The sequence below is a fragment of the Hippoglossus hippoglossus genome, chromosome 8 (genome assembly GCF_009819705.1).
Source record: "Hippoglossus hippoglossus isolate fHipHip1 chromosome 8, fHipHip1.pri, whole genome shotgun sequence".
Lineage (NCBI taxonomy): Eukaryota > Metazoa > Chordata > Actinopteri > Pleuronectiformes > Pleuronectidae > Hippoglossus > Hippoglossus hippoglossus.
The window spans coordinates 9,454,847-9,478,092 of record NC_047158.1 but is presented as its reverse complement, the minus strand read 5'-3'; the positions used below and the strand labels follow the sequence as shown (position 1 = coordinate 9,478,092).

Sequence of the window (23,246 nt, the reverse complement as noted above, 5' to 3'; positions counted from 1 at the left end):
CAGCATGTATGATGATAGTACGCCAGCATGGGAGGAGAAATAGAGGAAGGAGGAGGAGGAAAAGGAGAAAGAAGAGGATGAGAACATCTGTAAATAAGGTATCTTTAATTATGGACTGAATTGAGACATTTCAGCTCCAACCCACAAAGAGTTTGAAACAACAGCTCTCTAAACCTACCAGGCTCTTCACCACCACTGCTGTATAGACTGTCGAATAACTCTGACATCGGTGTCACGTTTGAGCATCAGCTGGAAACCACCATCTCGACCGTGACACTTCCTCCGCTGCAGATGATCAGCGAGAGAAGACACTGAGAAATAAAAACCACATCCTGGAAGCAGCTGCTCTGCAACTTCAGCCTTTTGCTGATTGTGTGTTTTTACAGGAGCATTTTAGAGTTTATCATCCATGTCAATGCAAAGCAGGGAACAATAAAGTTACAAAGGTCCTTCTTCATTTATTTCTTTATGAGAGGTAGATCTGTATTTCACTGGAAGCCAACTGTCTGGTCTTTGTTTAGGTTTTGCAGGTTCACACTCATCATAGCACCTTAACTGGATAATCATTTCTACAGGCAGGGGGGCGTTACGTGTTAGACTGAACATTGTTACACAACAGTCTTTTGTTGTATCTTTCTCAAAATAATGAAGTGAAGGAAACTCAGGAAGAAGAGAGAAAAACTCACTTCTGATGTCCATAAAAGTCAACAATGCTAACAACTAGAAATTATTCACTCTGAAAACGAATCAGTTCATCCTTGATTTCAGGTGACAACTGGTCCAAATTTGAAGAAATTCGCTAAAGGCAGGCTTGAGGTATCGTGTTCAAGAGGCCAAAAACATGATTTCTGAGATCACTGTGACCTTTGACCTTCAACCACAATTAATCAGTCTATCTGTGAATCTAAGTGAACATTTGTGCCAAACTTAAAATTATTCAATGAAGGCGTTCTTTATTATATAATAATAATGCGTTCACGAGGCAAAAAAGTTTGTGAGAAGTGACCCTTGCCGTCCAAATCCTAATAAGGTCATCCTTACAAATGTAATGAAATTCCCTATGGATGTTCTGTATATAAGACATCAACTACTTACATCTAATAAGTTCATCTTTGACTCCAAGTGAATGTTTGGACCAAACTTAAACAACTTCCCTCAAGTTGTTCTTGAGATATTTACAAGAATGGGACAAACAGACAACCCAGAAACCTATTACCTCCGGTCACTGACTGTGGAGATATAAAGATCAAAGTGTTCATGTGCACGATCAGTTTTTGCATCCTTGAGATCAGATAATAATGGTCTACTCATATAAATCAATCGACACAGTGGCATTTTCTGGTTAAATTTTTAATTAAAATACGAATTTATCCACAGATTAAAAATGAAAGGCAGAAAAAGCAAAATGCAGCTACAATCAGGCACCAATGATACATGTTATATCATATTTTTAACAATTGCGATAACGCAACAATAACATTATTTACTGATCATTGTTTAATATCTATTTATTCGACTGAAGACGGGCGGGCCGAGGCAGCCCGCCAAACACATTCATGGATTCTTCATTATAGATAACAGAGTAAAGACCAAAGCTGATCCTACCCCCCCTCCCCGATCCCAATTGATACTCCTCTCACTACCTCACAAGAGTTGAAAAAAAAAATTTGCAAATGTCCACAGGAAAAAAACAAAACAACAATAATTCAGTCAGAAATCAAAAGTAAGAAGAAAGTGGTATTTAATATCAGACAAGCTAGCTGTTTGGGTGGAAGTTGATCAGCCACACACAAGTACTTTTTTTTTTAGTATAACCATTAGCCCTGAAAAACAGACGACAAAGCTGGTGCAAATAAAACGAGATGAGCGTTGACGTGCTGAAACGACAGTGTGGGGCGGGGACACGAAGAGACACGGGTATGATATGAAAACGAGTGTAACGAGAGTTTAAGACATCCCACCATGGCAGTGGTGGACATGGCTTGGTGAGACAATCCGGCACTTGTGATTGGAGATTTCTTGAATAAGGGTGGGAGAGTGACTAAGGCAGGACACTTCATTCACACGACCACGACTGCAGTGCCGCTTTGAATCTACACCGCGTTAGAAAAACCAGAGAACGAGTGAATACTGCAGGCGCCCTCGGCACCCACAGAGAAGGGGGTAAACGGAAATGGGAGGACTGGGTCAGACGTGTACAGTCGGGTACAGTGGCTGAACCAGGTGGGGGGAAGAAGTAAACATCTTTGGAGCATGTTCTTTGTCCTTATCAAGCTGACATGAGTGTAGCAACACGTGTTCTCGATAAAATATGGCAACTTCTCCACCAGCTCATTTATTTTTAAGGTCTAGGTGATAAGAAAGTGGAGGTGTGAGACTCGTGACCTCTGGATCTCATAATGGGAGGAAACCCTGACATCCACAAGCACAGAGTGCGATTAAGGTAAAGAAGAACCCTGACACTGTACACACATGGGGGACGGTGACGTTAGACCCTGTTTAAGACTGCAGAGGACAGACACGACAGACGATGGCTCTACCAGCCTTCACACTCTACAACTGAAGGAGGGATTGAGTCATACAGACCACAATCATAGATTCACAATCGTAACACTTACTGTCCTCGTGCTGTCAGTATAGAAATCCATGATATTCATGCAGTATTAACATAAGAAACAAAAGAAACAGACCAATATTATTTTTCTAAACATAAAGAAATAGAATTGCAAGAAGAAGGTGATGAGAATTGGATCTGGCAGTTGATGTATTCATTTACATTGTACAGGGATGTAAACAGATTCATTTGTTAGCCTGACTGGCATGGCCCCCACATTTCTCCCTCCATCCTCAGTCTGTCCAGGAGCTCTCTTGCCTCTGTGATGTGATGCATGTTCAGCGGATGTAGACGTCCCTCCCCCACTCGTCCTGATTCTTGTTGTGGCTCATGTTGGCCCCTGTGTCCACAGGGTCCTGGCAGTAACGCTCCTTCAGCTTGGCTCGTCCGTGCGGCTGCGTCTGGCTCGGGATCGGAGGGTGGTTGAGGTTCTCCTGGTCCGGCTCGGCGCCCTCGTCCTCCCAGGATGCCTGTCTGCCGTGATGCTGCGCTAGGTGCAGGCGGCTGCCCCCGCTGCCTCGGTAAGGCTCGGGCTCCTCGTAGGGGTCAGTCTCAATGTCCATGCAGGAGTCACCGGCCTCGGTGTAGGCCGAGTCCCGGCTGCCCTGGGTCTCGGAGTCGAAGGTGTCCTGCCTTGAAAGGCCTCGGCCGCTGCTTCCTCGTGGCTGGCCACGGGAGGAGCGCAGGTACGTCTGCTGCTGCTGCTGAGGCTTTCCTCCCAGGTCTGTCTGAAAGTCATGTAGAGTGCCGCTCCCGCCGCAATCTGTCAGAGGCCCTTCTCGTTTCTGCTCGCCACGCCCCAGGTACGACCCCTGCAGCCAGCCACAGCCATGCCACATGAAAAACCATGCAGAGACACAAACAACAGAGCAAAACCCAAGTGTCAGTCATTAGTCAGCAGGATTAGTAGGCAGGGTTTACAACACCGGCTTCATAAGGACCACAACTTGTTATATTAAAGGGATTCGTTACATGAAACATGTGACATCACACACACACGTTTGTACTTCTATCTTAGTGAGGACAATCATTGACATATTACATTCCCTAGCCCCTTACCCTAACCTTAACCATCCAAACTAAATGCCTAACCCTAACCTGAACATAAATCTAAGCCTAACCCTAATACCAAGATTTAACCCTCAAACAGACCATTGAAAAATTGAGGACTGGTCAAAATGTCCTCACTTTCCAAAAATGTCCTCACACTGTAGGGTCTATGCTTAATAGATGCTTAATTATTGGCCCTCACAAAGATATAAGTACAGGAACACACACACACACACACACACACACACACAATTTAACATACACACACTAACGTGCACTCAAATCCTCCACAGGACCAACACAAACACATTCCACAAATTTGTCAAAACACAGTGTTGTCATGAATCACAAACCCAACCAGCAAACACTCCCAAGCAGTTATTCACCAAGCAGTGTCTACCACTACAGCAGTGCCACCTACTGGCTGAGTGACCTCATGGCAGAGAAAAAAGCAGAACGATCACCATGACTACCAAGTGATTACGTAATTAATTTAACTCTGCGCTATGGGATGTTTATAGTGATGCACAGAGCTCAGTATATTCAATCAATTTAATGATTTTATGTCAATAAATAAATAATAATAATAAATTTGTTAGATTCTTTTGTTGACGTAAAAATAGTAGATGTTTTCAGGCATTCAGTGCAGCACTTGCCACTTCATTTCCATAATGTTGAAGACTTGAATATCTTTGACAGTATGGAACTCATCATAAGTGAGGACGAGCCAGGAATAACTTTCCAGTCGAGACAGCTCTGATTAGTGTTTTTGCTGTTAACAGTTAATACCAAACGATAATAAACTGGACAGTGTTAGCAACAGCCTCCACCAAACTCAGTGTTTCTGTTTGAAGAGGCGGACATGACTTGCTGTTTTCAGGGGCGGTACCATGGCAACACAGAGGAGGAGGACAGCAAACTGTATTCAGCCTCCCGGAGAAGAGAAAGTGCAGGAGAAAGGAGGCCACGGAGCAAAAGAGGGCAGGGTTGGGGGCTGCAGATGTCATTTCACTCTTGATTACAGTGAAACGGAGGGGTGGGGGGGTGGCCTCGGCAGGCAGAGGTATCGGTTATTCTTTAGGTCCAGTGTTGTTGGAGTTTGAGCTGCTCACACAGTTTTAGCAGGGAGAGAAACCAGCTACAATAAAGATGGTTTTGCTGGTTGGTGTTATGAAACTGGCTGTTCATGCGTGGGAAATCGGCTCATTTGTGTGTGAAATTCTTGCATAGATGTGTTTGTGCGAAGGTGCATCTGTGTTGTGTTTCTATATACAGCATAAACAGGCTTTAGATGCACCCCTCCTTCAGGGTAAAGAGAGCAGGCTGCAGGAGGTTGAGTCCCCCTTCCCCTCTCTCTCTCTTTCTCTCTCTCTCCACTGGACTTCAGAGAGCGTGTTCTGCCACTCTCGCATCATTGGCTACACCGTCCATTTCAGGCCACAGATCCATATTTCTGCGCAGGGAGGTGAGCACCTGTACCTGCAGGTTGGAGACGGGCTCGGGGGAGGCGGCCAGGGCTGCCGTGGCCATGGTGCGGTTGAGCAGGGGGTTGGGCGGGTTGCTGCTCGGGGGGTGCGTCGCCTTCCAGTAAGCCTCCAGGTAGTCGGCCAGGTGCTCGCAGGCGTCCTCCAGCTGGTTCTCGTCCAGGATGATGTCAAACAGCTCCTGCATGAAAATAATGTCGAACCAAAGTGAATAATTCTTCTCTGTTTAAGGCCAAATTATAGGAACTGATAGTTGTTTTGTCACAAAATCGATGGTTTGCAAAGTAGAACTCACAGGAGGGCACTGAGCCAGTTTGTCTGCTGCCGCCGTCTGCACAGTTAGGTATTTAGCCTGAGACTTCCCTCTGGATTTAATGAGTCTCTGGAGAACCTGCAGGGAGAAAACAACACTGTGTCTCCTGATACAACTTTTATCCTTGATACTATACATGTGCACATTTGTTCAGCTATTAGTGTGATGTATGGTTTCATTTCTATCTTTATTCAAGAGTGTGGTCTTTCAGTTCGAGAGCAGGACTCCTGAAATTACAAATATATACCCTGCTTGTGCTTAGATTTCCTGGGCTCCAGTGTGCTTGAAGAAAAAACGAAGACAGCTTCATGAAGCAGGACAAAAGGTCAACATGGAACGGCAAAATCAAGGATCTCAAGGTCTTTACGATCTGGGAACACTGTTGCAAGCAACGAAAAAAACTAAACAGATGCCGCCCTGTATCTCTTCCTCTCATTAGATTAGCAGAAGAAACAAATCAGAGAGCTGAACCTGGAGCACTAGCAGGGTTTATCTGAGTGCGAGCACAGGGTTTTGAGTGAAAGTATTACATAATTTGAACGTGAAAGACCATGCTCTTGAATAAAAAAAACATTGTGTGGAGCAAGGTTTTGACGCGTAGGTCCATGTTTTGTTCGTAGCATTCTCAGCACAAGGACATGGGTGTCAGCGTTGCCAGATGTATGATAATTTTTGTATTTGTATGGTAATTTTGCCCTCTGTACGATCAATAATACCCAAATTCCCATAATGTACGATGACTTCATCTTTTAGTGACAGTGTTAGGAGTTCTCGTAATCAGCGTAGTAAAATATGGATCCTGCGTTTGTGTATAAGCTTGTTGTGATGATATACATATGTGAATATGGGTAATATGGGTTTTTATGCATCTTTTCTTATGTCAAGTCTTAACATTTGCTATGCATTTTATGAAAGTAGTATTTATCTTTTTATTGTTATTTTATTGTTATTTTTTTCTGGACTGTGACTCGTGTTCGATGATTTCCCACAAAATACCATCATTTTAAGCTTCTGGTGCGATTCAACATTTCCCATCTGGCAGCGCTGGCTGACAGGTGGTGGCAGCAATCCACCTACAAGTATAGCAGTGCACCAACAACAGCTACTTAACATGCACAATATCAACGGGAAAACATGCATGCAGGTTAGGTTTGTCATGGAGCACTGAATGAAAACATAGCTTTTGTCCACCGGGTTCCTACCTTAGGTGAGGCTATTTTGATATAGACAATGATGGGGGCGAGGGAGGTCTTCGCCAGCTGAGAGGGGTGGTTGATGGTGTCTGCATCCAGAGCGACCAGCTGGAGGGTGCGGGCCAGCTCAAAGATACGCTCGATCTCACTCTGCACCTCCGCTGAAGGCCGGGGAAACAGATAAGACACATAAACACAGCGGAAAAAGTCAGACTTAGGATTACTCAAAACGTCTTTCTTTGAGGAGACACAGCACCGCATGTACATCAGCCACACTTCCTCTACTCTGTGAACAAGTACATAACCAACATGTTAGTACTTAGTCATGCATGTGGAGGTTTAAGGAAAAAACACTTCCAAGCGTATGAATTAGATCACAATTCAAAGTTCCATTTATGCACATAGCTAAATGGAGCAGTGTTGCATCCTCATTCTGTTGCCACCTCCTGACATTCAGGGTGAGCCTCACGTGCTTGTAATCTTTTGTATTTCAAAGTTGCAGAAGGAAGGAGGCACTTAAGAATGAGATGCCTGTGGCACTTGGAATAACTAATAATAATAAGGGCACAATTTTTCACCATGTAAACAAAACAGCAACAAAAAAAGAAATAATCACCCTCATCAAACAAATGAAGTGGAGCATTAGTTTTGTTAGCACTAATTTGCACAGCAGTGATTATCAGGTGAGCCACTCAAGTCTGTGGACTGCTTGGGCGTTTTGTTTTCATTGTTCCTCGGCAACAGTCTATGTGAGCTTGTTATTCAGGATTTTGAGCACAGTTCCACGCGGTTTTTTTTATCAGCTCTGTCGACGTGTAAGGAGAGAGATTAAAAAACTGCAAAACCAGAGTGCTCTGCGCCTGTCTCGTCAAACCTCAGCGCCTCCAACCCGGCAGCAGAGAGAGATAACATGGGTAAGGCAATCTGCAGAGAAACAGGGACCTGCAGCCTCCAGAGGGCTTGAGAATAGAAGCTGGAGGGGGAAAAACGAGCTTTTGTAGAGTGATAGCAAACTTAAACTTCAACTCGTTTATAGAAATGGCAGGCGAGGTTGCCATTAACCTCCACAAAGACTCGGACTTTGGAAATCTGGAGTTTTTTGGGCAGTTTTGGGGAAGCAGCTTTCTATACGCACCAAAGGTTTGGAACATCTCCCACCTCAGATCAGACAAGCTACTTCGTTTTAAAAGTTTCAAGAAACAACTCAAGACTTATTTCTATGAACTTGCTTTTAATAAATTTAATCTTTTGTTTTGTAACACCATTGTCTTTATTCAATTTTTACACCTTTTGCCTTTTTTTTCTCGTAAGTCTTTGTTAGGTCTACGTTAGAGTTCTTATTGATCTATCTTATATCATGTCTTTGATTTTATTGTGAAGCACTTTGAGCTGCATTTTATATATGAAAGGTTCTGTATAAATAAAATGTATTATTATTACACACATACAGTATAGGCATAACACTGCAGAGCGGTGTGGAAAGTACTGGCTCCTCTCTGCACAGAGAAGCAGAGCAGCTAGCAGCCGCCCTGCTGGCCTCCCACGGATCTGTTCCCGCTTTGCATTTGCAATTCTTTCCTTTTTGTTCGAGACTACAGGCTGTCACACAGATCTATGAGGAACAGAGAAACTGACAGACAAGCAGACAGGCAGACAAACAATGTATGAGCAGATGATGAATATAGTGAGGAGAAGAGAAGGGAAGAGGGAAGAGGAGAGAGGCTTCAGCGTTTTGTGGTCGAAAGGAAAGCATACGTACCCAGTACGTCTGAATCAAAAGAGAGTGGGGGGGGGGGGGGGGGGGGGGGGGGGGGGGGGGGGGGGGGGGGGGGGGGGGGGGGGGGGGGGGGGGGGGGGGACGGAGGAAAAGGGAGAGGATGGGCAAAGGGCAGAAAAGACAGGATGAAGAGAGAAAGGAGATCAGACTCTGGCAGTGAGGGCGGGAATAAAAGGGAAAATCTTGACATTTTCAGGTACAATGTTGGTTTAGGTTACACGCTCTGTTCATCCTTATCAAAAAGGAACAACATTACGTCAACTACAAGTCGCCCTCAAAATCATTCCATATAAATTATAAAGTGAAATCATAAGTTATCTCAATGGCTGAAAGAGCAACTCAACATCCCCCTGAAATCTTTCTGCTGACCTCCAGTGGTTGCATTTCTTACTTTATACTGTTTTAAAAAAATTGATTGATGTTTTACCCTTTGATTTAAATTTTGTCCATCTTTTTATGCTTCTACTATTTCTGTAAAACACAAAAATGACCTCTGTGTATGATAATGCACCATACACATAAATATGCCTTTACTGCCATTATGTAAATCACTGTTCGGTGTAGACTATGTATATAAAGATGGACGACATCTATCTATCTATCTATCTATCTATCTATCTATCTATCTATCTATCTAGCAATATAGATATGAAACAGAGAGAAATATTGTTCAATGAATGTTCAGCAACATGACATGATGAACAGAAATGTTTTCCTTCTGACTGATCTCCACTGTAAACATCTATCGTTCACTTTATCATCCATCAAATAACTAAATGGTATGAGTGAAACACGTCGCCTCACCCAGGCTGGAGCGGGTACTGGAGCGCTCAATGATGGTGTGTTTGCTGGGGTTGTTGAGGACGGAGCGTTTGGCCAGGGAGATGTCGGCTGTCACCCGTGTGATGGCTATCCTGAAACAGTGATACGGTGCAGTACAGTGATCAGTGGCTTGCTGGCATAGGAAAGAAAAAAAGAAAAAGAAAAAACAGTCGCTATGGAAACACTTTCTTACCTGCCCTCGAACTTGTGTTTCAGAAAGTCAAAGAGCGCTTTCTGCATCATGTCTGTCACCTAAAGATGAGGAAAAAGACAACAAACAATTGAAACTAAATTAGATTTAAAACTAGAGTTACCCCGCTGCAGTTGAGTCCAAGTTAGAACCTAAAGGCAGACTTGAGATATCATGTTCAAGAGGCCAAAAATCAGTTTTGTGTTAACTTTGACCTTTGACTAACAAAATCTAATCAGTTAATCTTTGAGTCCAACTGAACATTTGTATAAAATTTGTACAATTTCCCTAGAGATATTTTGAAGGTGTTGGGTTCACAAGGGAAAAATGTGATTTGTGAGGTCTCAGTAACCTTGACCTCTGACCAAAGTCGATTCCCTTCATCCTCGAGTCCAACTCAACATTTGTACAAACTTCAAGAAACTCCCTCAAGGCGTTTTTTGAAATATTAGGTTCACAAGAACGGGATGGACAGACAACCCGCGGAGCCATAACAAGCACATGTTGCTGAGGGTGTTTTCACCTCGTAGCCTTTGAGTGACGGCCCGACCAGGATGATGGGTCTCATGGAGGGAACCACGTCGTACGGTGGGACATGCTCCATCTGAGCAAGGAAAAGAAAGCAAAGACACAGCGGTGAGTAACGTCGCCATGTTGCATTTGAAACGTACACTCACAGTGAAACACACAAAGAAATCAACATTACCGCAACCCCCCCCCCCCCCCCCCCCCCCCACACACACACACACACACACACAACCCCGGTCCTCCTTCAGCTCTCTGACTGATGGACGGTGACTTTCAGTTCAGACGCCAGAGTCCATGAGTTTTATTGACTTCCTATGAATCATCCTAAGGATCAATTTCTCACTGAAAGCCCTCGCTACTCTATTTCTTATTCTGCAGCCTCACATAATTAAAGTGTCCATAATTAAAGCAGACGCCGGGATGTCAGGGGAGCTCCTGTGAACGTCTCCTGCTGCTCCAACACACACGTCAGACTTCACACTTTTTGTATGAATCAGCGTCACAAATAAAATTGTCACATTATCATTGCCAGGAATTTCTGACATGAGATATTTTATTATTCCAACCATTTATGCTTAAAACAGAACGAAAAATAGTCTCCAAAATATAATCTGATGTTCACCTACACTTCACCTACGCATTTTTTTTTATGTTTTTTAAAAGTTTTTAATAATAAAACTAAACAGAAATGTTTTTTTTCTTAAATTAAAAACTTAAAAAAAAACTTCCTGGGAATGCAGTAGTATGTTGCTTTGCTCAATCCATTTACACCAAAAACAGAAAAACCTATAGCTGACACAGAGACTTCTACAGAACACCCACACACCGGCTTATTGCAGCACATGAACCTTTGGCTCATCTGTATGTTAGGAATCATGAAAGCAATGATTCATCTATAAGGACTCCATAAGCATCTGTCGTCTGTAGAAACCGACTGTTCCTCACTGAGACTGGGGGGGAAAACAGTCACACGTCCTACATACACACTGACACTGTGAAACTGGATGTATTTTTTTTTTGTTCAGATCCGTATTCCAAGCACGCCCCCTCCTCCCTGTGTGCGCACTGTACAGCTCTTCAGGCAGGAGATAGTGCTGGAGTGGCACCGTTCCACTACATTACGTTACATAAAGCACAGCAACGGAAGCTCATTTCACCTCATTTGTATTCACAGAGGCTAAAAATACATATTTTAAAAGTTTCCAAATGGCTCTTGTCTCTAAAGGGGCAGCGATGAAGTGCTGCACATAACAATAGTGCTCATTGGTCTTGAATAACACGTGCACGGCTTAGTGCGGTGGGCAACAGGGAGGGTGGCGTATGTAATACAGTGTTACATGTTGATTCTGTTTCACCATTTTCTGTCAGTCCGTACAATCAGTGTTTTGTATTGGACTCGTATAACAGTCATATTTACAGTAAATAAAATACATTGCATTTACTAAAGAACTATAACTAAGAACATAATTTGTGTGGAAAATTAATGATTTTGTTCTAGTCAAATAAAAGCATTGGACTCAAAATGATGAGCATTGGTTTGACATGTAAATTGTAAACAACTTAATATATCTTCCACAATATATCCATATTTAATACTAAAAACATTAAAATCAATGGAATGAACTAGGGTTTGACTTTCAAACATGGAATTTTAAATCAATATTTACGACATACCATTTTGAAAATTTTAAAAATGTCTAATATTATCAATATATAACAGCAAAATAATAAAGTTAAGATATTCTTCAGAGTTGCTCTCTTTGCATTAAATTCATGATAACATTTTTACTAAAATATATATTAATAATACTTTAGGAAATGTTTTTACTTATTAATATTAACATAATGCTTTGATAACTATTGGGAAAAAATCCTTTAAATGTGATTCATGTTGCAATGAGAAGCATAAAAACAGCTGATTGCAGGCGACTGTCACTCAAATCAACAGTCGTGAATGGCGATGAAAGCCCGTCAGGATGCATTACTGTTACACTCTGACTAACAGGGTCTGAGACGCACGTGCACCTGCATCTTCACACCGACAGCTGCGATACGAGCTCTCGGTAAATGGTCCTGCGAGCACCTTGGTTTTAATGGGTCCACACGAGCATGAAGACATGTGTGTGAAAGTAATATTCTGATTTCTTACCACCACAAGAAGGAAAAACGTGAAACAACAGAGGACGAACAGAGGACGGACAGTGAAGAGTAGAAATGTTAGAGGTTAGTTCACACTCACCGACTTCTGTTTCTGTTTAGCTGGGCCACCTAAAGTATCATTCCACACAAAAGCCAGAAGAGAAGCACAAAACACAAAAGCACATTCAGTTATTGACAGGTTAGGATTGGGGGGGAGGGGGGGTGAGAGAGGAGCTGCTTATTGATTAAAACAGAGTTCATACTGACGCCCTCCTCTGTGGCTTCATTTTAAAATAGATCCAGACTGATACGCAGCAGCAGCAGCAGCGGCAGCAGCCATTTCAGAGTCTGTCAGTTAGTTCAACGCCTCTCCCCGGCTGACAAGCACAGAAAACAAATATCCAAACACATCTCAGCGGAACCATCATGACTGGAGCCTTCAGTGGCCGAACAGTGTTAGGGCTCAGGAGCCACAGTGGCAGCAGCGGTTGGGAGTTAGTGAGAGGTGGAGAGAGGGAGGAGAGATTAGACCTGACCACACCGGGAGAGTAAGGGGGAGCAAGTGCGGGAGGGGAGAGGAGGGAGCCTGGCGGGGCATGCGACGTGTCCTGGGCCCCTTGTGTTACCTTCTTAAAGAAGGGCAGTCGGTGGGCGTTGGCCTGAGGGGACGTTACGCTGCCTGACATGCCCTTGGAGGAGCGAGGGTCACCCCCCAGGGACTCAGGGGGCTCCTCAGCATCCAGGTCGAGGGGGTCAACGTCAAAGGTCACAGTGGACATGTCCATGTTAGCTGATGAGGAACGAGGGCGGGCGAGAGAGAGAGAGAGAGAGAGAGAGAGAGAGAGAGAGAGAGAGAGAGAGAGAGAGAGAGAGAGAAGATGAAAAGGAGGAGCGAGAGGAGAGGGCAAGATAAGGTAAAGTGGAAGAGAGTTGAGAAGAAAACAGAGGAGAAATTTAAAAAAATGAGGGGTGGGAGTAAATAGAAGAAAGAATGTGAGATGCATCCAGAAAGAAGCATGGAGGAAACTGCAAGAGATGGCACAAGCTAAAACTGAAACACATTTAAACTGGGAATAACAGCGACAAGAGATTGAAAAAGGAAACGTCAGATTCATCACGAAGCGAGGCAATGATAACGGGAAGAGCAGAGCAGGAAGTGAGTTCCCTGTGACAGGAGAGCAACAAAACCCCAAGTGTAGATGTGGAAGAAGTGAGGTAAGGGAGTGGCTGCAGAGGAAACTGGGAGGAAGCAGGACGAGATGGGAGAGAAGGAAGCTGAGAGGGGAAGCTGCGACTGGGAGTCGAGTGTGTGTCGGGATTGTCCTTGGTGGGTGAAGCGGGTGTGGTTGGTCCTGGGGGACCGTGGACTCGGCCAGCAGGTGTCTTAAAGAAAATTACACTTGTTTGATTATTTTTTATTTGCTAAGAGTTAGATGAGATGATCAATACCACTTTAATGATAAAAGTCAATATGTAGCTGGAGCCAGCGGTGGATTAGCTTAGTTTAGCACAAGGACTTTCACACCTTGTTCTTTGTAACAATTGATCAGTTAGTTTCACATTGTGCTCCAAAGAATTTTGTAAGACACAAGTAAACGCCATGTCTTCATCGCCTACGTAGGCTGTGTCTACCTATACTTGACACAGGTTTGTAGACTGGCGTGCGTCTGGGTCTGACCTCAGCGTGTTGTCAATTCGGCTGTTGTCTTCGCTAACTTTCCGCCTTTTCGTTTAAATGTAGAAAATGAATGAATCGGTTTCGTAGCCAGTGAAATATCATTCCGATATACTACCAGCAGAATGAACGTCATCGTAGTTCAAACATCACATCTTGTGGAGGTGTAGACTGAAAGTAATCCTTAGAGCCGCTTCCACTTCCTACTGTTCCCTGCCGTCTCAACTTCCTGCAATTGGTCCAAAGGTCCAAACAATTAAAAAACGTAATTTTCACACTGCAAACGACCCAAAGCCATCGATCAGTTTGATCCGGACCGAGACCACCTTTTTTTGGTCCGAATAAATTTTGGTGCGTTGGTCTGAGGCAACTTTCACACACATGTAGTTTTGACCTAACTGAAAAGTTTGGACAAAACAAGCTAGGTGTGAAAGCGCCCTGAGACAGTAACAAAATGTACCTACCAGCACCTTTAAACCTTACTAATAAACATGTTATATCTGTATGTATGTTTATATGTAACACAGAAAAGCACATGACGCCCTGTAAAATGGCAAACGGTAGGTTTAGCACGCATTTAGAGATAACGTGTTAATTAGTGAGTGTTGGAGGCGCTGGTAAGAAGATTGTATTGCTTTTTGAAAGAGCCATGCTTACAGTTCCCTTTGTTGTTCAGTCTTTGTGCTCAGCTAAGCCGTATCTTTATTTAACGGACAGATGTGAGAGTGCTAACGATTGTCTCGTCGCACTCCCTCACCAGGAGACGAGTAAGTGTATTTCTCAAAATGTTTGCTTTCAGTCAGATCAGCCGCTCAGAATGTACCAGGCGAGCTCGGACGGATGCGGTTTCTATTATACAAGTATTAGGTTCAGTTCAGTGGCTCTATTTGATTAATGAAACCCCCTAAAGTCAATACAAACTGTTTATTTTTGCACTTCCCTCTCTCCTGCTGTCTCTCTGAACATCAAGCAGACGTTCTGTGTAGTCCTGGTGATGCACGCACGCACGCACACACACACACACACACACACGTACACAACACAGGCATACTTATCAAGTTTAATGAGTGCAGTCCATTCTCGGCTCTATTTCAGTCCTGACAGACCTCTCAAGACCTCTCTCACTTCACACGGCGAGCCACTGAGACGCGGCGTGATTCATCATCATGCCCGACTAACTAGCCAATTAAAATCTTCATCTAAATATCAGCGCGCTCATCTCACACGCTCTCTCTTTTTTCCCTCTGACAGGATTGCACGAGCGCCCACACAAACACGCGCACGCAGTCACTATTTCGCCACTTGATAGGGAGACCCCTGTGACCTCACCTGTGCCAGGAGGGGTGGGCCTGCGGGTTCCCGTGGCAACGTCCAGACTGGAGCTTCCTCCAGATTTACTGAAATGTGAAAACAGACATGCAGAGATTATTACTCGGTACAAATTACATGGTGCTCATAGTCTTTAACTTGCATATGGTTTGTTTGAAAGTTGCGGCATGAAATAAGTTCGATTTATTGATTGTATGATTGTTTGATTGTTAATTGATGTCACAAGCAAGAAATTGTTAGTTGTATTTTTGCAGTGGACACTGATATGTAGTAAACAAGGTGCTGTTGTGACCTCTGGTATTAAATAGTAAAGAGAAAAAAATTTCACATAAGTGTGAATGAGCTGTTGTGCTTTAAGTGCATTCACTAGAAATTGTATATGTAATTCTGACCCCTACGGTTACTGTGGTGTTGATTTTGTAATACAGATATTAATAATTGAAAGATACAATGCATTCTTTTTTTCCTTTTTTTCCTAAACACAGCCCGAGACTACAGAGACATGAAGTATATGTGCACGCTTTATTTGCGTAGTGGAATACAGTGACTCACTGCAGTGCTTTTGTCTATTTCCGGATGTTTTACATTGCCTAGCGGCTGAAGTGTGACTCAGTTTTGACCTGTTTTAAACGGTGTGGTTATTTGTGCTGCTGATACTGTAGATTCAGAGGGCTTTTTTTTTTTTATGGTCACCTGGAGCTGAGTCGGTTCTGTCTCATCCTTTGCTCCTGCAGCAGACGGGTGTTCTCCAGTTTGACCGGGCTGGGGATGAAGCCCACCTCACAACCTTCCTTCACCAGACGCCCGATCCACCAGTCGTTGTTGTACTTCTGCACAGGGAACAGACAGCCAGACGTCAGCAATGACGCGCCTGCATTTTCCTGCTCACATATATTACCACTCAGCAGCAACCAGTGCCTCTATTCACACTATATATACACTATAATGACACTATAATAATAACTTAATTTGTATGGCACTTATCTGAAAAAGGTTACAAAGTGCTGTCTTTGTGCTGCATATACACTAAGACTGTATAAGACAGCACAGAGCACAAATGCTTCCAAAGTACATTATGGCACACTTTCTTGCAAGACATTTTTTATATGCATAACAATTTTTCCGACAAAAGTACAATTATGTCCCACAAACAAACAAAATCGTTTGGTAATGTTAAGATAAATTGATAAATTCTTCCGTTCACTACCTTGGAGGTTATGTTTACACCTGTCTCTTTTTTTGTTGGTTGATTTGTATGTTTGTTTAATTTTTGGTAAGTTCAAACCTCTTTAATGTGCAGGAAGTCTTTGGCTTCAAACGATATGGCCATGCCCTGCACAGGAACGTCATCGCTGGGGCCGGGGTTGTAACCGACATTTGTCCGCACAGCAAACGCCACTGGTTTGGTCTGAAGCAGTGACGAAGAAGACAGCTATTAGCAACAGCTCGCCAAAAACATCAGAGTGAGCTGCTGACCTCCCGTCGAGAAAAAAAAATTGACACTGATGCAAAGATTATGAAGCAATAATGTAAATTAAACAAAAACTAACTACAACAGCTTCTTTCTGACCTTTGCTTTCTCGAGTGTGGCGAGCGCCTGTCTGTCAGCCTCCTTCCTCAGAGCCTCTGGGTCCTCCTCCAGGGACACATCTGAGTCCGACGGCCGGCTGGTGTAGGAGTCTGCCGAGCCCTGAAATGCATATTGAGAGGTGAGGAGCGAAGAAAGGACAACAGTGCACAGCAGGTATAAAAATCAACCCCTGAAGGGAACACAAACAGGAAGGGGACACTCAGTGTGGTCTGGGTATGAAAACCTGTTTGCTCATCTTAAGGTATTCCCGATGTTCTCCTGCTCCTTTTCGCCTTGACTATGAAGAGGAGAGGTTGCGCCTCAGCCTTTCAGCAATCTGTTTGCGGTCAAGATGTCAAGACTGTCTAATGAAGCGTAACCTACATACAGTACAGTACACAAAAGGGGCCTTGGCCTTCATATTGCATGAAAGCTGACCCTGTGTAATTTGAGGTGGGGAGGATGCATCGACAACAGGTCCACGTTCGCGCCGCAGCTTCAGAGAGGCCGAGGTGTTAACTGGGTTCGCACAGGTAGAACACATCAGCGTGTGGGGGGGTGTCGAGTGGAAACAGAAAGATTTGGAGAGAGAGAGAGAAAAAATGGCCCGAGGACTGTTTATAACATTAGTGTGGATATAAATTTCTCATGAAGTGGCTACAGTTTCCAACATATCCACCACTCATGCACGGTAACTTGACTCTCTCCCGGTGACCCCTCATGCAGACAGCCATAGCACAATAAAAACCCGAGCCTCCGGTGAGCCTGCGGCGTCGGCCTACTGTACTCTCCTGCTGCAGCGAGGGAGGCAGCCTGAACTTCTGAAGTGTTTGAGTGTTCAATTTATATAACAATCCCACTTGTTCTCTTCTTGCTGTGTTTTTTTTTCCCCCCTCCGTCTTTGAGCCGACAGGCAGCCTGCCGCTTTGTAGGAGGTGCCGACAAGAATGCGGACAGCTGAATGTGCCAGGCAGAAGAAGTGAGTCACTAGGTGTGGGCTTTTAAAATAGAGGTGAGAATACGCAAAGATGACACACGCCATATGTGATGATGATAAAAAAAAAAAAAACCCTGAACGTGTGTAGTCAGAAAAATGCTCAATGAGTGAGTGCAACAGACTCTCTCGGTTTAGGGCTGGATAATGAAACCGTAATACCCAAGTTTCTGATATCGAAACAACATTTTAAATTCCTTATAGGGGAAGAGAAACATGTTTTCACCCTTTTTCATTTAAAATAAATATGTCAAATTTGCACAAAATGAGTTTGGTAAATAAAAAATTACAGCCAAATATATTATAATCTATAACAATTGAGAGGATTTCTGGACGAGGGAATATTTGATTGAACGAAAGTGAACATCCTCTGGAATCGAGTATTGTGGGTAATAAAGATGCCAGGAAATATATTGTTGTATTGTACATATATTGTTCTGCTTTTTAAAGCGGGAGTGGGTTGCTAAATAGGTAGCACACTTTTTCAAGTAATGAGATTTAATGAAATTTTGTGGATGATGTGGATCCTAACCAGGGGGCAGATCCAGGTATTTTTATTACTTTCTTTAACATTGTAAGATTTTCAACTTTATTGTTGATTTCTCAGAGAATAATTCATGGATCTTTATGAAAAGAAAAATCAAACATGTTATGGGGACTGATATTAATACAAATCTGAAACGAGTGAATTTAAATATAGTTTGACAAGGGGACTTTTGGGCCTCGGTGGAGGCAGACGGCAAAATTCCACAACATTGCACATTATTAAACCAAACAGGAAAATGTATCAAAAGAAAAAGTGCTTTGTACCATTAATCAAACACAAACCTGTGAAGAGAACTAGAATTAGAGTTGACCTGCAGGTACCAGAGTGAAAAGCTCAAGCACCTGTGCGGTTGTCGGTGTTTACATGTGCAGCTGTGTGTGATTAACGCTCCTCTACGCTTTGATTCCTGTCAGTGCGTCTGTGTATGATCTCCAATGAATGGGCAAACATGAATGTTGATTCTGGCTCTGCCACCTGTCGCGTCGCGGCGCTCTGTGACTTGGCAACGGAACACCGAGAGCAGAGACACTCCCTGTTGCCAAGGTGACGGCTTGCTTATACGCCTCGCATCCTCAGGCATTCACAGAGCATCCCAACTTCCTGATTCATTTACTCAAACTCGAGCGCAGACCGCGGCGTGCCTGCATCCCACTCGAGCAGGAAGAACCATCCTGTGAGTGGCACACAGAGTCTAATGAGGACGGTAAACAGCCGCCCCCACCCAGCGGCTCTGAGTCATCCCCTGAACCGCACAGGTGCATCCTGACACCGAGGACAGACTCAGCGAAGGTTGAGACACCTCGCTCAGGAAACCCCCGGTGAAACCACCACAATGTGACCACCCGGCTCGCTGCGAGAGGTCGGTGATGCAGCAAAATATAATATAGAGCGAGAGAGAGAGTGGGAGGGATGGGCGATGACTCCGTGTGTGTCTGTGCATGTGTATATTTGTGTGTGGACAAATGCTTGTGTCTCTGAGTCACTGTTACACTCCATTCACGTCACACACAACTCCGAAAAGAAAAAAGGGAAAGAAAAAAAGAGAAGCATGAGCACGGATACAACAGTACTTAAAAGAATAATAGAAACGGTGATGGTGGATGAAAATAGCAACTGATCAATAACCTCTCTGCACGCTCTCTACCCTGAAACTCTACAGAGGACTGAGAGAACAACTGGACACATTCACTCTACCTTTTCATTTCTAACAGTCTCCTTCCTCCCCTCTTCTTCTTCTTCTTCTTCTTCTTCTTCTTCTCCTCCTCTCATGTCACTGGGTTGTGTCTCTAATTTAGCTCCTTGCTTCACTTCACATACAGCTCCTGTTCAAAATAGCTACATGCCACCTGATGGCGGAGCCGCTTTCCTATTGGCAGTGCCAGACTCGAGACCCCCACAAGTGTCATAGTAACCATCTCTGCTGCTTATTCCAGGCAGCCGGCGAGAGCTGCATCAGGAGGGAGTCGGACAGAAGATAGAGTGATCAATAGCAAATAAAATGCCCTGAGGGGAAATCAGCGGCGGGGGGGGAAATGGCATAAAAGCTTTACAACAGGTGATCAATAAGCTATTTTCTTACACAGTGTTTGTTAAATCAGCTTTGTATCAACACGGTACATCAAGACAGTAAAGTCTTTGGCTGGTTACCAATGACAACAACAGAGCTGAAACTTTTTTCTATATTTAGTTGGTAAAAATCCAAACTAAACTGCACGGGAGGTAAGGAAAACAAAAAAGAAAAAGGTGCAGGAGGCAAGGCTCTGTAATTATCAGGAAAATGAAGCCTCTGCGTTTCTCCTCTGTTTTCTGCAGATTGGCCGCCACCGTGATAAATCGACACCTTAGCATTGATAATGAATAAATGGAGGTGGGGAAAAAAAGAGCCACAGAATGGACGGGGTGGCGTCAGGGAGTTGGGGGAAATGGAATAGTGAGCACGGGTGGGATGGCAAAAGACAAGCGCTTTGAATAATGAGGTTTGAAAAGAGTCGCCCTGCAGCAAGGGAGCGAGTTAACGTCGTTTCTCCAGATGAGAGGCTGCATCCTTTGTAAAGAGTTTCAGGAAAAAGGGAAAGTAGAAAAAAAGAGAGGCAATAAAGAAGATTTGCTTTTGGAATCGGCATAAAGCTTATTATTAAGGAGTGTACACATATTGATTTGGCGTTGACATCTTTGTAGTTTGATGCTCATTGATCCTTTTTAACATCTTCGGAAAACACAAGAAACGATCCGCCGTCTTCCTCATGCCGCAAGACAGCTCACAGGTCAAACATTTTAATCTGCTTCTGCCACAGACAACAGGAACATCGCAGCAGGTGTTGTCAGGCTTCACAATGTGTGACTAAGAAGTGATTACCATCTGAGAGCTAACACATACTTCCAAGCCCTGCCCGGGTAATTAAACAGATAAAAATATCTGCATGTACTTATCAGCTCAGATGATGTGAAAATATAAAAAAAGAAGAGGAAGACAGGAAAGCGAGAGCATCAAATATCCTTTTCCTATTTGGATTATCGCGCTGTGTCTCCTCGGGTCTCGCTTATCAAACATTTCAGGGAAGAAGAACAAAACAGCTCATCTCTCTCCAGCTGGAAGCCAATCAGAATGCATTAGTAGCCGAGCCGGAGCTCTGCTGTATATTCAGATCACATCCAGAGTGAGTGTGATTAGCTCAGTAAGCACAGGTACAGGGAGAAACTCACAGGAGAGGCAGATGTACAAACTGAGGCTTCACAAAGGACAGATTTCCTGTCTGAAGCTCATGGCCGGTGGCACTAAATGGCTATATTCCTTTCCTCTGTCACAGCAGCGTCATGGCAACCAGCTGGATGGTGTGTGTCAGTGTGTGTGTGTGTGTCAGTGTGTGTGTTGATGAAAGTTGAGTCATGGTCCGACTTCACCAGAAATTCCCATTTTCTCAAACAAGCAACAAGGGAATCAAATAACGTCATTATTTTTTAGCGAAAGAAAATCCCCAAAAGTGAAAAAAAGACTTAATAGTTCAAGACAATGCCACGTTTACAGATCAATACCTGATTTGTGTAATATAAATATGTTGCTCCAACAAGCAAAATACGACATAAACTTATAAAATCAACATCTGATATCTGATCAAAAAGTTCATACACTTGATATTTAATATGCTACAGACATGTTTTGAACACCCAGCGATGCAAATCAAAACTCCTCTATTCTATATTAGAGGTGAAACTATGAGTCAACCGAGATAAGAAGAAATAGAAAGTTATTGATAATCTATTACATTTTTTCGAGAACAACTTTAAGCATCTGTTTTTGTACAGTTGGTCGCACAAGAAATTCCACAGTGTCACCTTAGACTCTGGGAAAATATGACATATGACTAATGATTTGACATTTCTGAATAATTGAATCTAATATAATCTAATATAAAGTAAACAGACTAGGACTGATAGAAATATGAAACAAAACAACCTCTTCTTTTGTTTACTTTGGAAACCACATACAATTTAAACAACCACTTGCAAAAATAATCAGCTTTTTAATAAATACTTAATCAGCAGAAGGGTAAACTACAACAATATTAAAAATCAATTGATAGTTGAGGCCATGTTTCAAGCTTTGTTTTTTCCAGCTTCTGAAATGTGAGGGTTTGTTATTTTTTGTTAGTTTTACATGATTGTAGTCTGGATATCTTTGGGTTAAAGAAATTTAAACCAGTTTGGGTTTATTTGCCATAATCTACAGACCAATATTGATCAACTCATTATTTGACAGTAAAAAAATACTTGTTAGTTGCAGCTCTGCGAATGCGCTGAAAATCAAATGATAATACTGAATTATTATAATCATCAACCCAGCAAACACTGCGACAGAGAACATGTTTGTTCTGCTCCGTCCACTATAAAGTACAAGATCCAGCCGAGGCCTGTTAGGGACAGGGGGAAACAGCAGTGATAGGAGCCCCCTGAAATGGCCACAGTGGTAGGACGCTCGAGAGGCAGCGCACATAGCAGCAGGCAACCGGTGGGACTGGAAGTCTAATTAAAAACACAGCGCCTTTCCCGCAGCTGTGGTCCGGCCCAAAATGGAATCGCACAGTGCGGTGAGAAGAGTGGGAGCGAGGGGAGAGAGAGAGAGGGGGACGCAGACCGGGAGGTTTAGAACTACCGGGACACGGGCTGCATGTTAGAATCTCCTGTCATACCTCACAGCAAAAGCGTCTGCTGAACTTTCAAAACTCTATCCACACACACGCACACCCACACAAGGACAGAAGCTCGGACGGCCGCAGATTCCAGTTCAGGTAGATGCAACAAAAAAAGTGCACAGCTTGTGGATCTTACCATGAAGGGTCTCTGAATCCTCTCGGTTCTCTCCATACCTCGTTTGCCACGCTTGCCACACCACGGCAAACCAAGCTGGCAGCGCCGGAGTCCACAGACAGTTACGTGTGTGTGTGTGTGTGTGTGTGATGTGTGGGTGTGTGTGTGTGTGTGAGAGAGAGAGAGAGAGATAGTGGCAACTAGTGTGAGTGTCTGCCGGTTAGTCTGACAAGTGCATAAGTGTACATGTGTGTATGTAAGTGTGTGTGTGTGTGTGTGTGGTGCGTGTGTGTGAGTGTGTGTGGTGTGTATGATAGAGAGAGGAAGACAGGAAAGAGTGCTGTATGTGTCAAACCAGGAGAGCGCTCCCTTAACCTCCAACCCCTTCATGCATACACGCACGCACACACACACACACACACACACACACACACACACACACACACACACACACACACACACACACACCCCCCCTCCACCTACTGCCCCCACCCACCCACCTCCACAACCCAGAGGAACGTGAACCTTGTGTAGAGGAAAGGGAGCTGGAGCTGGCCTGGGGTCGGGTTGCAGGACTTGTGCTACATTTGCAAACTGGGGAAATATATTTAGCCCTGGCCGGTCCGAAACAGGGACGTGAACACACCAAGACCCAGAAGGAGGCTTGGTATGCAGCCGTCAGCCATTTGATGTCCCCGTTGACGTGGGAGGGGGGC

The 23,246-nt window shown here is 43.8% G+C and overlaps 1 protein-coding gene across 7 annotated transcripts in view; it reads right to left on the bottom strand.

The window, feature by feature from the left end:
* Positions 1-1,808: 1,808 nt before the first annotated feature.
* cacnb1 (calcium channel, voltage-dependent, beta 1 subunit) overlaps positions 1,809-23,246 on the bottom strand; it is a 31,771-nt gene continuing 10,333 nt past the window's right edge. The window contains exons 1-14 of one of the 7 annotated variants that reach the window (XM_034594565.1): positions 22,552-22,907; positions 16,685-16,804; positions 16,400-16,522; positions 15,808-15,944; positions 15,115-15,182; positions 12,737-12,900; positions 9,967-10,047; positions 9,447-9,505; positions 9,236-9,345; positions 8,414-8,422; positions 6,664-6,815; positions 5,444-5,539; positions 5,144-5,329; positions 1,809-3,426 (exon numbers count right to left, since the gene is read on the bottom strand). In XM_034594565.1, the coding sequence (XP_034450456.1) occupies positions 2,893-3,426; positions 5,144-5,329; positions 5,444-5,539; positions 6,664-6,815; positions 8,414-8,422; positions 9,236-9,345; positions 9,447-9,505; positions 9,967-10,047; positions 12,737-12,900; positions 15,115-15,182; positions 15,808-15,944; positions 16,400-16,522; positions 16,685-16,804; positions 22,552-22,587 (1,875 nt within the window). In that variant the 5' untranslated portion in view covers positions 22,588-22,907 and the 3' untranslated portion in view covers positions 1,809-2,892. Of the gene's footprint in view, positions 5,330-5,443; positions 5,540-6,663; positions 6,816-8,413; positions 8,423-9,235; positions 9,346-9,446; positions 9,506-9,966; positions 10,048-12,210; positions 12,240-12,736; positions 12,901-15,114; positions 15,183-15,807; positions 15,945-16,399; positions 16,523-16,684; positions 16,805-22,551; positions 22,908-23,246 lie in introns of those variants that run through there. The other 6 variants (XM_034594567.1, XM_034594569.1, XM_034594566.1 and 3 more) reach the window with 6 other exon arrangements.